Below are 15,473 nucleotides of genomic sequence, written 5' to 3'. Positions count from 1 at the left end.
GTTATTTAGATATTGGTGCCGTTATATTTGGCACCCGATATTTAAATAACCCCCTGAACAGTCAAAGGGGCGTGTACTTGCAAGGGGGCGTGTTACTATGGCTGTGACACTGTCCAATAAGATATGGATAGTGTTACAGCAAGAGCAAGGAGAGAGAGACTGTGCGCGCGTGCGCACACGCTCTCACTCTTCAGCTTTCAAGATTAGTCTTCTGTCGAACTGGCAAGGGGGCGTGTCATTGCTACGGACAGTGTAAGAGCTGTGGAGAGGAGAGCGCACTCTCACCTCTTCAGCTCTTGCGAGAGATCAGTCTTGTATTGTCTGCCGAACTGGCAAGGGGGCGTGTCTCTGCTACGGACAGTGAAAGCGCTCCCCAGCTCTTACACCGTCCGTAGCAGTGACACGCCCTCTTCCCAGTTCGGCAGACAAAGTACAAGACTGATCTCTCGCAAGAGCTGAAGAGGTGAGAGCGCGCTCTCCTCTCCACAGCTCTTACACTGTCCGTAGCAGTGACACGCCACCTTGACAGTTCGGGTGAAAAGACTGCAATCGCACATTCTCTCTCCTCGCTCTTGCTGTGGCACTGTCCATATCTGATTGGACAGTGTCACAGCCATAGTAACACGCCCCCTTGCCAGTACACGCCCCGTATCGGGCGCCAAATATAACGACAGTGATATCTAAATAATGGAGGGAGGTAGAAAAAAAATGTCAAGTGCCCCAGGGTTTGTGCAGCCCTCCCCATTACATGCTGCACTCAGATGGACATGTATGGGGAGGTGAAAGGTTCTCTTTAAGCCGTTAGACGAGGGGGCAAATTTATCATCCCATCATCTCTCCGCGACGCAATCGCAGGGTGCCGATGGGTTGTCCTGGCAGCCGAAGGCCTAATAAAGTCCCCCAGGTCTGCCATATTGGTCCGCCTATTAAGTCCTACAGGCAGGACTTAGTGGAACGTTGTAAGCACAATATACTGCAATACAGAAGTATTGCAGTGAATTGTACAAGCGATCCAATGATCGCATGTTCGAGTCCTAGTGGGATTAAAAAAAAATATTTTAAATTAGTTGAATTAAGTTTTTAATAATATATATGGTTTTTTGTTCACATTGCCTTCCCTAAAAACAAAATGGTACCAATAAAAACTTCAGCTCGCCCCATAAAAGACAAGCCCTCACAAAACTCCATTGATGGAAAAATAAAAAAAGAGTCTCTGAATAAGGGGACACAAAATAATTTTTATTTGGTAAAAGTAGTAAAACATAAAAAAAAATAGCTATATAAATCTGGTATCTCCTTGATCGGATTGACCCAGAGTTACCATGTAATTTTTACTTAACAGCGAAACCCAAAAAATTATGGAGTTGCTGTTTTTGCTTTGTTTTTAAATTCAACCCCATAAAATAATTTTTAAAGGTTTCTCAGTACATGATATGGTAAAATGAATGGTGTCATTAAAAACTACAACTCATCCAACAAAAAAAATCATCATGTGGCCATTTTGACAGTAAATTAAAAAGTTAAAGGTTTGTCCACCTTCTGACAGATGATGACCTATCCGCATGCACGGAGGCACCAGACCAGCTGATCTCTGTGGGGTTTGGGTGTCGGACCTTCACAGATCGTGTACTAATGACCTATCCGGTGGATAGGTCATCAGTTGTCAGAAGGTGCAAAACCCCTTTAAGGCTCTTGAAGGGACGGGAGATAAAAACTAAAAGGAAAAACGAAAACTGGCTGCAGCAAGAAGAGGTTAATCATTGAATGATGACAAATTTTACAATGTTTATAATCTTTTTTTTTTTTAAATCTGATAAGAGGCTCTAATAAAAATTATAAAGAAATCTGGTTGACATGGCTAGATAGATCTGGATATGCTTCGTACCATCACTCATGGACGTGTACTGGGGAGATAATGCTGGAAGCGATAAGGTGGCTGATGCTTTATATGTACTTTATTGTATGTGCCTTGTAGATGATAGATGTCTTATCCTCTTTCTTGTTGCAGCTTTTCGGTCAGTGAGTTCACACGGGGCGTATAAGCTGCGTAAAAGCACGGAGAGAATCCGCCCTGTGCGCCGCAGGGAATTCTGGGTGAAAAAAGCGCACCATCCCAGGAGTCCGCTGCAGCGGCGGTCACATGGGATGAAGCGTCATCTAAGGAGGCCTGCCCTCTGATGTCATCCAGGCCAGCCTCTTGGGTTGATGTTTCATCCCATGTGACCGCCGCTACAGCCTGGGATTGGCTGCAGCGGTCACATGGGATGAAACGTCAACCCAGGGGGCCGTCCTGGAGGAGGAAACACAGACTCCTGGGTAAGTGTAAGATAAAAAAAAATTCTGAGTTGCATTTTTTTGCAGCGGAATTACTGCAAATCCGCCGCAACAAAAAAGCAACAACTGCTATTTGTTGCGGGTTTTACCTCCCCATTGAATTCAATCCCGCAACAAATAAGCAGCGTTTACTCAAATACAATTGACATACTCCGGAATAAAATTCCGAATTTTCTGAGCGTTTTTTCTGCTCAGTATTTACGTAGCGTGTGGATGACATTTGTTTTATCTCATCCACTTTGCTGCTACACTATTTGCTGCGAATTTTTCACAACAAATTCCGTTGCAGAACATCCACAGTATTTACGCAACGTGTGAACTGACCCTTATAACGAAGTAGCCTCCCTATAATTCTATGGTGATTACAATGTTATCATACCAGATTTCCTTTTTTTTTTTTTTTTTTTTTTTTAATAAACTCGATTTTGTCTATTAAGTTCTGGCTATTTTGACTTTCCAATGAATTACATGTTGTATACATGGAGGTGGGAGTGGGAATTGGGCTTACGCTTCTATTTGCTTTTGTTTTAAAGAAAATGCAAAAAAAAATTCAATAAAAGTTGTACCCGATTAAAAAAATATATATTTTCGTGTTTCCTTTAGTCGCCATTTTCAACATCTCATCTTGTAGTAAGTGACACCTTTCATGACCTAGTCCTGGACACAGACGTGTGCTACGGTGTATCTGGTACCTGTGTGAACAGCACATTTTCAGGACAATTTCCCAGCCTCTGGACATTAACCAGATTGTCGACACCCACTGACAGAATGCAGAGATCTTGAAATGGGTGAGGAATGGAAACACAAAGTATATTAGAAAGTTGCTGAACTTTTTAATATATAATGACTAAGACCCCTAAACTATAGTTTTTGATGTGTTTTTTTCTATTCCAGCATAGAAGTCCATTTTCCATCTTCTCATGCAGAGTTCAGGAGTGGAAATGTTGGTGACATTCGAGTCTGCAGTACAGACAGAGGCTGATCTGCATAGGATAGTGAAGATCTAGCGGGGTCACCTTGGATACTACCTTACCCAAAATCAGTCCGATGCTGCCAGGGAAGAACATACAAAGCTTATAGGTTGTCGGAGGACTTCCTAATGAACAATTACAATACCTAACAAAACCTAGTAAAACACACCTTATTCCTTGGCTTATTAAAGGGGTATTCCCACCTTGAACATTTACGGCATAAACACATGTAAACACCCTAAAGGTCTGGTAGGTGGGGATCTCCTGACCCCTCGTCCGCATGGGGAGACGGCCACAGCATCCAGATGTGGATGTCTTGTCTAGGAGCTCACTGCATACTGCTTATACATTGAACTCAATAAAAGAGTATGCCGTAAGCCCCTGAGCACCCCCTAGTGCTGACTGTAGGAAACCAGAACTTTATCATTTAACTCTATATAGGGGTTTGGAGATTTGTACCAGAAAAATGGAGCTCCAACCGCTATAAAGATATATTAAGAAATTAAACACCATGACCTAAAAATGATATGGTGTTAAAAAGTGGAGAATCACTTTACAATTATACAGTCTGGTTGGAGCCCTTCCTTATAAGATTTCTGATTGACAGGCGGAAAATACAACCGACAACAACAGATTAAGGAAAAGCTGTAACTGTAAATGTTTATTTTCAAGGAAGATTCGGACTAAAGGAAATCTATTAAGCTACAGGTATCCATGTTCAAAATGGCACGGGGTCTCCTTACCTATATCTATGTATTTAGAGTCCAATGGGGTTCCAATGGAATTGCACAAAACAAGCACAAACTAGAAAGAATTCAAACAATAGGGAAATTAGAAAACAGAAAAATACAAAGCGTAGACACGATAACGTCATGTACCGTACAGTATATCACTTCTCTGGACATGCAATAAACAAAGTGACATCAATGTCAATTATGTTACCTATTAAAAAGTCACCCATATGTCTGTAGAATGGTAAAAACTGTTTGAAGTCTATATCTCATGTTGTAGAATAGAACTGCTATATTTGTTTCATATACTACATTTCTTTTATTGCAGTTATATCCCACGGCCACCAGCTCTATGGATTTCTATGTAAACTCAAGTAGGAGGAGAAGCTAGCTACTTCCTCCGTTACTGATGTCACTACTAAACTACACTTCCTAGCATCCATATTTTTGTAAATTGTAAAAAAATATATATATTGTAGCTTTATAGGCTGTAAACTTGGGTGAATGATCTGGTCTGTCTGCTCGATCAGTGATATCAGGTCATATTTCACATTCTACAGACATAGATTCGATCAAGCATATCTTTGCACAGTGGAAGGGACGGGAAATTAGCCCCATGAGAGTTAATATGGCTGACAATGCTCGCTTGTAAAAGCCTCTCCCAGAAACTGACGCCATGAGAAGTCGAGAGCACAAATACATTTCACTCTTTTTTTCCTCCTACAAACAGAAAGAAATCTGTCATTCAGAGAACAGAGGATGGGGTCAGGCAGAGGGAAGCGGCCAGTAAGCTACTCAGCAAATCTGTACGGAAAATCCGCAGAAAATTTGCTGCGTGTAAACGTGAAGGCATAAAGCAAATAGAGCCGGCATAGAGCAGCTACAAGTTTGTAGTTTAGAGGTAATTATTTAATGTTTGGGGTAACGCACATTACGTGTACCAGGAAAAAAATAAACCACAACCCAAAAAGTTAGCAGCAATTTTTAGGAGCAACGACCGTCTGGCTCTGGGCCATCCACAGGATATCCCATAAATGTCGGTAAGATGTGGGTCCCACCTCTGGCACCGATGCCCAGAATGGGGGTGCCCGAAACCCAGACCCGCCTGGTGGGGTGGCTGACTGCCAGATCCAGGCGGAGAACAAATGGAGAGGTGGGTGAGCATGTATCCGGCTCTCTCCGTTCACTTCTATGGAAGTTATGGCAATAGCCGAGCATGCTTAGTCCTTTGACTGTGATGGCAACATGGATAAATAACATTGCATGGAAAATAAGCAAGAGGAAAAATAAAACCATCTTACCTGTGCTCCAGAGGCTGACACTCCCTAAAGACAAAACAGGAATCAAATATTGAAGATTTTGCAAATAATAAGAAAAAAATATCAAAGTATCTGTGAAAGTGATATAAAAGGGTCTTCATTAGGACACCTAATACAGGGTTGTACAGGATTAAAAAAACATGGCAGTGTTTTACCAAAAACAGTGCCACACCTGTTTACAGGTTGTATATGGTATTGCAGCTCAGCCTCTTTTAAGTTGTTTTGACATGAGAGATTCTATTTAGTGAAACTAGAAGTAGGGACTAATACTTGGAACATATAGACGGATGTTACACTGAACAGATAAAAGACAATATAAAACAATGAGTTCTCAGAAGCAAAGGTTGGTGGTCGCTGGAGTTGGACCACCACTGATCGTACATTTATGGCATATCTTGTTAATACGCCATAAATGTTAGTAGGGGGGTAACGTTTAAATATGTTGATTAATTCAAACAAGAGGAAAAGTTTCAAGCACGGTCATGAACGTTTCTGATCGATTATTTTATATTTTATTAGTCTACATTAGTCATTTTCATTTAATAAATCCTCGCAATTATCGGTGTTAACCATTATATCTCTCAAGGACCAAAGATCTCCACGTCTACAGGACTTCATTTGATACACAAAATATCCATTTCAGAAACTCATTGAGAATATACAGACTTCATAGAGTAAATGGATCTTGTACCCGGCTGGTGGCGCTTGCGGGGTAATTCGTAATTCTGCCCAGTCTCGGAGAATGATATCATTCCCAAATATAATCACTGGAGTGACTCCATTCAGACACGACATGGTAACATATGACTCTCTAAAAGCAGCACTACAGAGCATGAGATACATGACAGAGAGAAGGAGGAATATTACCTTTACCCTGCTAGTCTCGGATTCACTGTCATCCTGAAAAGAAGGAAACGTGTTACAACAATGTCTCCAAATACCTTGAATAAGTGTGCCCACGCACCTAGTGGTAGTGTGCCCATGCACCTAGTGGTAGTGCGCCCATGCACCTAGTGGTAGTGCGCCCATGCACCTAGTGGTAGTGCGCCCATGCACCTAGTGGTAGTGCGCCCATGCACCTAGTGGTAGTGCGCCCATGCACCTAGTGGTAGTGCGCCCATGCACCTAGTGGTAGTGCGCCCATGCACCTAGTGGTAGTGCGCCCATGCACCTAGTGGTAGTGCGCCCATGCACCTAGTGGTAGTGTGCCGCATGGCAAAAAAAAAAAAAAACACCTGCGCTTTTGTGATGTTTTTAAACCAGCACCCCTAGGGATGTCCTACAACTGCAGAGGGGTATTTTGTATATCGCCATTTCATGATCCGGATAAAACAGTAAGATGATCTAAGGTCTTTGTAAGGCTTCGTTCACATCTGCGTCGGGACTCCGTTCGTGGGTTCTGTCGGAGCTTTCCATCAGGGGAACTCATGAACGGAATCCAAACTGAACGAAACGGAAACCGTAGGTTTCCGTTTTCATCACCATTGATTTCAATGGTGACGGATCTGGTGCAAATGGGTTCCATTTGTCACCGTTGTTTAAGTTACATAGTAAAAACAAAATACGTAGACAAAGGCATTAGCGCCGAAACGCACATTGGGGCGGACGTCCGCTGTGTTTCGTCTCCTATAACATTCATGATGCTATTGGGATCGCACCCCAGGATCAGCCCATATACATTGTATATATTCATTTCTTTATTATATGTTCAGGGCTTTTGGTGATGCTGCAATTTTGGTTTGTTTAATTGTTAGAGGGTAAACGCCCCTGTCTTTGATACAGGTCAATTCAGGTGAAACTATTTACTCATCATGTTCAAAAATATCGAAAAGCAAGAATTTATTAGACAAACCTGTGGATGGTTCTCGTCAGCTTTAGTCGCTAATATACAGAAATCGCCACACGTTGTAACGGAGATCAAGCTTTTGACGTATTTCACAAATTTCTCATTGTTTTTGGTGTCCCAGAAGACGACGCAATATTCGGGGCGATCCGGCCTTGTGTAAGCGTACACCACTGTGTTTGAGCAATATCCCCACTGCAAAAACACAAGACGAAGCATTTACAATGGCGATTGTTTGTGTCATACCTTTGTACAAGCTGCTTCCATAATGTTCACCGGATCTGATGTGTCTATAGCCACTCGAGTGAAACGCGTACATTATGCATTTTGTCTGCCTGACATGGAGGAAAAATGATGCTTACCTGACAAGATTGGTTTTTTTGAGCAGATGATCAAATGTCAATTTGGCCCTACCCAAAAAATGAATGCATTGATAACGTACACGGTTACGAGCTGGCTAAATGGTGATGGCGACTTTGGATGTGTGTGTCAAAGACTGAGGTTGAAGTTCACTACAGCTGAATGCCAGTCACACCACAATATAAAATGAAGAGAGTCTCAAGATCGTTGTGCAACGTCCCCTCATTCCACGTCATATCCAGCAAACAGGTTCATGTGATCTGGCCAAGGCAAGGTCTAGAAAAGTCATCTAGCGCTGTCCTAATATAGCGCCGGTTTATAAGACGTCCTACCTTGTAATCGGGCCTGATGTTTGCAAAGTAAATAAAGGAATCCACAGCCAGTCCAATTCTCAGCCCACCGCCTTCCCACGACACGGCTGACATCTGTTTCCCAGGAACCTTCAATGTGCGCAGGTGCTTAAAAGACAAATTGCTTCTTAATATTCTTATTACGTAACATTGACATGTATGTGAACCCCTCTCTAAACTCTAATGTTAAGCGAATCAGTCACCAGGAAAGCAACATGTGCCTTGATACCCTACTAAACCGGCTCTCATTTGTGCCGCTCTGCCAACTGTGCCCACACGAGCCCTCTTGGCCAACCAGAAGCAATAAGGAGGGGTGCTCTTGGGGGCTTCTTCCCTCCAGAGAAGTATCTGAAGCAAGAAGTGAGCGGGAAGTCTCCCATACAACCTCTTTCCTTATGGCATATGGACATCGTAGAGAGAGGTTTCCCATTTCGGACCCCTCCATGAACCAAGGCAGAACAGAACGATAAATGACAGTTCAGCTCCGTTGTCCTCAATAACATGAACATCTGGCAAAGACATGCATGTTGTTTTACTACAGCCGGGAGGTGATCCGCTTCAAGGCTTCCATAGGAACAATCGGATCAGACAGTAAAAAACTAGCTTGTCCGACATATGCATAAGGCCTATAGTCTAATTTAGACAACCCCTATCCATACGCCCATACAAATCTAAAAAGACATACCTCTCCAAATGGGGTGTAGAACTGGACGATATTAATGTCTTTATCCTGATTGGTTGTTCTCTGGGATCCAGCCACAGCCAGCACACTGCCACAATGATTCCACTGCGTGCTGACCACGTTCATACCCGTGTCAATCAGAACTGGATCTGTAAAACCAAAGTACGTATTACGTGGTCTTTATTGTGGAATTGTGAAAGCTGTAGAAAGAAAGCTGCAGAAATGACTACAACTGCCCTGATGCCCTGCAGCCATCTATGGATACGTCTATCTGCGGGTACATGTTAAGTCTGACTGTCAGATACTTCTGGTGCCAAAAGAGTAATACAATATAACTGCACCGGAAAATAGGAAAGCGTCTGCTGAAATCATAGGTCTGCACCAACGTGGTCTATGAGAGATCTGCACCCTGGAAGTCCTGGTCTGCCCCGATCTATTCACATAGTTCAAAAGTAAATGATAAAGAAAACAAAAGACTTACTTTCATCATTCTCATGTCTCATTATCTGGCACCGGCCATTGTCAAAACATATAGCCAGACAGGGGCAATCTGGTTCCACGTATCCTTTACTGCCGGGATACCAATGCATGCCAGCTATACTCAGAGGACCAGTCACATTGACCAAACAGCTCAGCGACATTTTTACCTAGACAAAGACAAACCATGAAGTTGAGTTCACAACTGAACGACTGATGAGTTAGATGTATCCAATATAGAAATATACACAGTCCAGTCACATTATTATGACCAGCAGGTAATATCCAGAGTAACCGCCGTGTTCAGCACGGACAGCAGCTAGACGGGCTGGGAGTGATCAATAAGGTGCTGGTCGGGGGGCTCCGGTATCAGGCGCCATGATGACTGCAGAGCACCCCACATTTGCTGGATGGTGCGTGGGGGAGGATACATAGAGTGAATATGATGATCGCGGTCCCACAGATGCTCAATTGGGTTCCAGTCTGGTGAATTAGGGGCTAGGGAAGTACTTGGACGTCTTGGTCGTGCTCTTCCAGCCACTGTCGGACATTTCTAGCCGTCTGACATGTCGCATTTTCTTGCTGGAAGATTTCATCCGCCCCAGGGAAGACAAACAGCATGTATGGGTGGACGTGATGGGCAACGATGGATTCATACCCAAATACATTCAGAGTGCCTTCCACATGGATGAGTGGCCCAGAGAATGCCATGAAAAAATTCCCAAGACCATAACGCTGCCGCCACAGCTTATGTTCTTCCAACAATGGTTGCAGGGTGTTTGTTCTCTGACGTTTCTCGCCTGACACACCAACATCCATCCGTTTCATGAAGCAAAAAATGTGACTCATAGGAGAAGACAACCCTTTGCCAGTCATCGCTGGTCCAATTCCGATACTGTCGTGCAAATTTAAGCCTTTTTTCCGATGCGCCTTTGTTGGCATAGGAGCAGTGACCATCCGTCTGCTTCAGAGCTTCATGCACAGTAGGGTTCACTGAACTGTTGTTTTAGACACACGTCTGGTAGCCCCCTGGTTGATTTTCACGGTGAGCTGCTCCACTGTAGTGTGTGGTTCAGCCCTGGCGCACCTTCGTAGCCGACGTTCACCTCTCACATCAATGGCATGAGGTTCTCTGCAGTTTCCACGTCTGTTATTCCCAATGGTGCCATTTGTCCACTCACGATACACCTTCACCACAGCAGCACGCGAACGGTTCATAAACTGCGCTGTTTGAGAAATACTGACACCCCCGGACCGAAAGCCAATAATCATCCCTTCTTGCAACTCTGATAAATCATCCCTTTCACCCATAGCAATAACGAGTGATATGTGTTCAGATAGCCTATCGCACACCTTATATACCCACCAAGCCAGCCCATGTCACATCGCTTACTCCATGGGCTACGCGCTGCCGACGTCGAAAGTAGGAGGTGGTCATAATAATGTGACTCCACTGTGTAAATAGAAAGAAAAGAAAGGAAGAAAACGACTATTTCTAATTCTGCAAAACTTACAATGAAGTTGCCCTGGTTGTCATAAAGGTGGATTTCTCCATTTGCCATCCCAAAAAGAAGAATTTTGCTGTCTGGTGACCAAGCGACATGGCACAGTTGTATGCCTTTCAGTTCCTTGCCCCAAATACGATTGCCTAGAAAATATTAAGGATAAGAAACACAAATGATAAGATTGTTAAAAATGAACTTGATATCATACAACAAACACTATGAAGTTCATAGAAAAACCTCTAATAAAATACAGGAGCTGGATACATCAAGACTTCTTAAAGGGGAAATCTGGGAGTTAATGTCAAAAATCCTTAAATGAGCTGAAGGAAAAACATTACACGTTTTATTATTCTTGTGTTTATTCGTTTTTAAGCTTTGTTTTACTGCATAGGAGTTGATATAAAAAAGTTAGTTAGTTGTATAACGTAGTCTGGACCGCCCCCCATAGCTGTTACAAGGCAATTAAAGGAACACTTCAACCAAAGCTAAAGTTTGTGTTTCATTATGAAATTCCATGTGTCAGTCTCTTGGGGCCTGTTCACACCTGCATTGGTGTTTTTTTGTTCTGCTCCGGAAGTGCCAAATTTCTTATATGACGAACACCATCGGTGACCGACAGAAACCATTCACTGTAATAGGGTCTGTCAGGTTTCCATCAGGGTGTCTGTGGTTTTACTGGAAACAATAGTGTGCTGCGCTACTGTTTCTGGTATTTTCGGCATGATCTGTGACATAGGCCCCTAATGGAGCCTCCAACTTAAATGTGAACAGGCCCTTACCTGTTCTTTTTCTTGCTGATTCTAACACTATATATCACAAGTAGCAAGAGTCTAAATTTAAGCTTTGGTGACACACTTGAGTAAATGGGAATAAGCATGTGTCACTCATACAGGCACCAGAACTTCCAGGCCTCTGTCTCACAGTTATAATAAAGAAGATTACTGTTCAGCTTCCCTGACTGTTTACTTATGAGCTCTTATCTTATATAGGAGAATATTGAGAAAAAAATAAATCGCACTGCCCTCCCTAGCAGGCAGAGATGGTACTGGCACACCTGCTCATGGGATGTTGTGCTGAGGCATGATGGGATTGATAGAATAGCAGAGAAGAGAAAGCAGGGGAGGATCTAAAATCTGAGATGGAGCCTGACCAGAAGTAAACTGTACTACAGGGAAATGACTACAATATACATAACAGTCCACAGCTTGAGGGTGGGGGTGAAGTGATAGAAAGCTGTGTTTCTGCTGGAGGTCTCCTATAAGTGGTGGTCCAATAGATAGATAGTTAGATGGATGAAAACATATGTTAACTTCTCTCCCCTGCTTCTCCTGGTCAGACGAAGCTCAAAAGTTACCAAAACGTTTTTTTCTAAAATAAACCTTCAATAGCTTGGTCTTATTGGCTTGAGCCTGTAGTGCTAAACATTTCTTATAGTTATTATATATATCTTCATAGCAGCCAGGATGATGGAGGTCACTTTGTAAGTGTCTATGTAAGCAAAACATCCATAGAATAATAAAACACACACATCAACACACAACGGTTCCCAAAATCTTGTTTCACATACACACATAGCCATAGACGTCATCAATATGGCATCACACACTGTGAGGTCAAGTGGACGTGCCATCCATGGGCTCGGGCTCCATACCTATGTGCGCATTGAGCAGTATAAGTGCACGTGCAGACGAGGGTATGGCGCCTGAGCCCATAGACAGAGCAGTCACATGACTGCTTATCATGTGATGTGATATGGAGGGAGTTTACTGGTGACCCCACTGTGGTCGTGGGTATTATCGGATGCCATCTGTAGACTTTTTCATATGTCTTTTCCTGGGTTAGTAAACGCTTAGAGTACCCAACAGGGATATTAATAATAATACAAATAATATGTGCCGGCAGATACAAACCTGCTTGTTTGCACTTTTCAAATGTTGTTCTATGCTAGAGTAAAAACTAGTTAAAATATGTAAAAACAGTAGAAAAAGCAATAAAGGCAAAGTACATAGAGGCTCGATTTCACATCTGATGAATATGTAGAGAATATAAATCAAAGGTGAAGTTATTTCTCCTCCAAAAAACAAACAATGTCAACAAGTAAAAAGTACAATGGTGGAAGGAGGCGGCTAGAAGGCAAAACTGTCCTCACCATCCACTGAGCCAACGATGACAGCTCCGTCCTCATACACAATACAGATCTTCTGGCCGTCCGCGTTCCAACTCATGCTGCGAACAACCGATTTGTTTCTGTTGTTGATCATCTCTTCGTACCACGAGCCTAAGGAGTTTTATCAGATCAATAAATGGTCAACTACAAGAAACATAAAGAGAAGTCGTTCTCCACATACAAGAGAGATCATTTCTATGTTATGTAATAGATAAGTGAGGAAGCAGCACTGGGTTTTACAAATGGGTCAAAACCCAACAGAACTCAGGCTCCAGATCATCAATAAAGCATGAAAAAAGGAAATACTCCAAGAATAGGTGAAAACGTGGGACCTTTTGTATGTGCAATGTCTGGGCAATCCCTGTAGGGACGTCTATGGGGGTCCGGGGAGATAGTCGGCTCTACTGTGAATGTCCAGCATAAGTCTCCCTTGCAAGGCTCGGATTCAGGGCAGACTGGCACAACTAAATGGCACAGTTCTAAAAAATGCTTGTTAAACTAATAATCGCTAAGCGCGCTCACTATACAGAACCAGAGTTTTGAGGCTCAGTATATAGCCCCCTAAACACTGGTTCTTAGAGGTCCATTAAATGCCAGGCTCAGTCTATAGCCCCCTAAACACTGGCTCTTAGAGGTCCTTTAAATGCCAGGCTCAGTATATAGCCCCTAAACACTGGCTCTTAGAGGTCACTTGAATGCCAGGCTTAGTATATAGCCCCCTAATGACTGGTTCTTAGAGGTCCTTTAAATGCCAGGCTCAGTATATAGCCCCCTAAAACTGGTTCTTAGAGGTCAGTTGAATGCCAGGCTCAGTATATAGCCCCCTAAACACTGGCTCTTAGAGGTCCGTTAAATGCCAGGCTCAGTATATAGCCCCCTAAAACTGGTTCTTAGAGGTCAGTTGAATGCCAGGCTCAGTATATAGCCCCTAAACACTGACTCTTAGAGGTCCGTTAAATGCCAGGCTCAATATATAGCCCCCTAAACACAGGTTCTTAGAGGTCAGTTGAATGCCAGGCTCAGTATATAGCCCCCTAAACACTGGTTCTTAGAGGTCTATCATGCAAGTTCTTATTGGCCACTACTTTAAACAAGGGAATGTATAAGATGCCAAAAAAGTATCTCTGTCTTATAACAGTGTCATAATAAAGTGTGTAGTAACTGGGTTTATGGATTTTTATATATGGGATAAACTTCTGTTGCAAAAACAATTATTGAATGACATCTGCTAAAGGAAAAAAACATGACAAGCATTTTATTCTGTGGAGCTTTAAGAGATGTGAGTGGTCACCATAACGGTCCAGTAAATCATATACATGATCAGACATGTAGTAAATGAACCCTAATGTATGGGGAGGGGAGGGGAGGATTACCCTTGTACAGCATCCAAACGATAATCAGTCCATTCTGATCACTCGTGGTCAACTTCTGAAAATGTTCATTCCACGTCACCACTTGCACTGATCCTGGAGAAGAAACAAGGGATTATTACCTTCTTTATAACATCATATACAATCATCTTGCTGCACAGTTGAGACGTAACGCATCAGTTCCCCTCAAGAACACGTCCCTGGCCACACTTAGACCCTTCTTAGAAACACAGAATGTGATGGCAGAAGGTCCATTCGGGTTGCACATGAGTAGACTGGTCACTGCCTGCCACAAAATAAGCACACTCGTCCCCTGCTGCTGCTCACATTGCCAGAGTATTCTATTCTATCACTGCTCACTTCACGACCATGCTGTTGGCACATGCAGTCCTGCCAGGAGTTAAAATTGCCAGGTTCAGGGCTGACTGTAGTGTTTCCATATAGAGTTCTAACAAGACGTCCAGAAAAATTCCTCCCCCCACAATCACTTCTTTCTTTATTTTATATATCTCCAGATGTATACAGGTGAATGTTATTTGCAGCTCCTTTTACCGTTAGGGTATGTTCACACTGCAAACTGAAAACGGCTGTAAAATACGGAGCTGTTTTCAAGGGAAAACAGCCTCTGATTTACAGCCGTTTTTTTATGCATCAGACGTTTTTTGAATGGCAGATGTTTTGGGGCGTTCAGCCTCTGTATTTTTAGCCATTTTTCAGGGTGGTTACGGCCAGAAAAACGGCTGAAAATAGGTTGTGTGAACATATCCTTACTTTTATAAACAGACTTTTGGCCCTTTAAGAGTATGGACACACACAGCGTAAACACTGCGAATTTTCCGCAACAGATTTCATTGCAGAAAATCCGCAGCGTATTACAGTAGCAGCAGAGTGGATGAGATTTCAACAAATTTCATCTACACACAGCAGAAAAAATCTGCCAAGAAATCGTTCATAAATCAAACTGTTGTGCGTTTTTTTAATCCACAGCATGTCAACTTATACTGCGGAATTGCTGCTTTTCTGTTGCGGGTCAAACCTGCAACAAATAGGCAAATGTTGCGATTTTTGCAGCAAAAAAGATGTGATTCTGCCAGGAAAAATCGCAATTAAAAAATATATATATATGTTGCTTGAAAAATAATAAAAAGATTCTTATTTCACCCCGACGATTGTCATAGCAACGGGATCCCAGGTCTGCCTCCTGGGATGACGTTTCATCCCATATGACTGCTTCAGCCAATCATAGGCTGCAGCAGTCACATGGACTACAACGTCATCCTAGGAAGCCGGGCTGTACTCACACGACCACACCCGGGTGGTGAGTATAAACTTTTTTTGTCTGCAGTATTTACGCACCGGATATT

The 15,473-nt window shown here is 42.8% G+C and overlaps 1 protein-coding gene across 1 annotated transcript in view; it reads right to left on the bottom strand.

The window, feature by feature from the left end:
• Positions 1-15,473, bottom strand: part of WDR35 (WD repeat domain 35) — an 83,829-nt gene that overhangs the window by 57,345 nt on the left and 11,011 nt on the right. Inside the window, exons 4-13 of the mRNA XM_075861063.1 lie at positions 14,113-14,205; positions 12,722-12,850; positions 10,582-10,715; positions 9,072-9,237; positions 8,594-8,739; positions 7,891-8,016; positions 7,208-7,393; positions 6,223-6,255; positions 5,338-5,361; positions 4,049-4,109 (exon numbers count right to left, since the gene is read on the bottom strand). Of these exons, the coding sequence (XP_075717178.1) occupies positions 4,049-4,109; positions 5,338-5,361; positions 6,223-6,255; positions 7,208-7,393; positions 7,891-8,016; positions 8,594-8,739; positions 9,072-9,237; positions 10,582-10,715; positions 12,722-12,850; positions 14,113-14,205 (1,098 nt within the window). The remainder of the gene's footprint in view (positions 1-4,048; positions 4,110-5,337; positions 5,362-6,222; positions 6,256-7,207; positions 7,394-7,890; positions 8,017-8,593; positions 8,740-9,071; positions 9,238-10,581; positions 10,716-12,721; positions 12,851-14,112; positions 14,206-15,473) is intronic.

Source organism: Rhinoderma darwinii, chromosome 4, assembly GCF_050947455.1.
Source record: "Rhinoderma darwinii isolate aRhiDar2 chromosome 4, aRhiDar2.hap1, whole genome shotgun sequence".
Classification (NCBI taxonomy): domain Eukaryota; kingdom Metazoa; phylum Chordata; class Amphibia; order Anura; family Rhinodermatidae; genus Rhinoderma; species Rhinoderma darwinii.
This window is presented reverse-complemented; position numbering and strand designations above follow the sequence as displayed.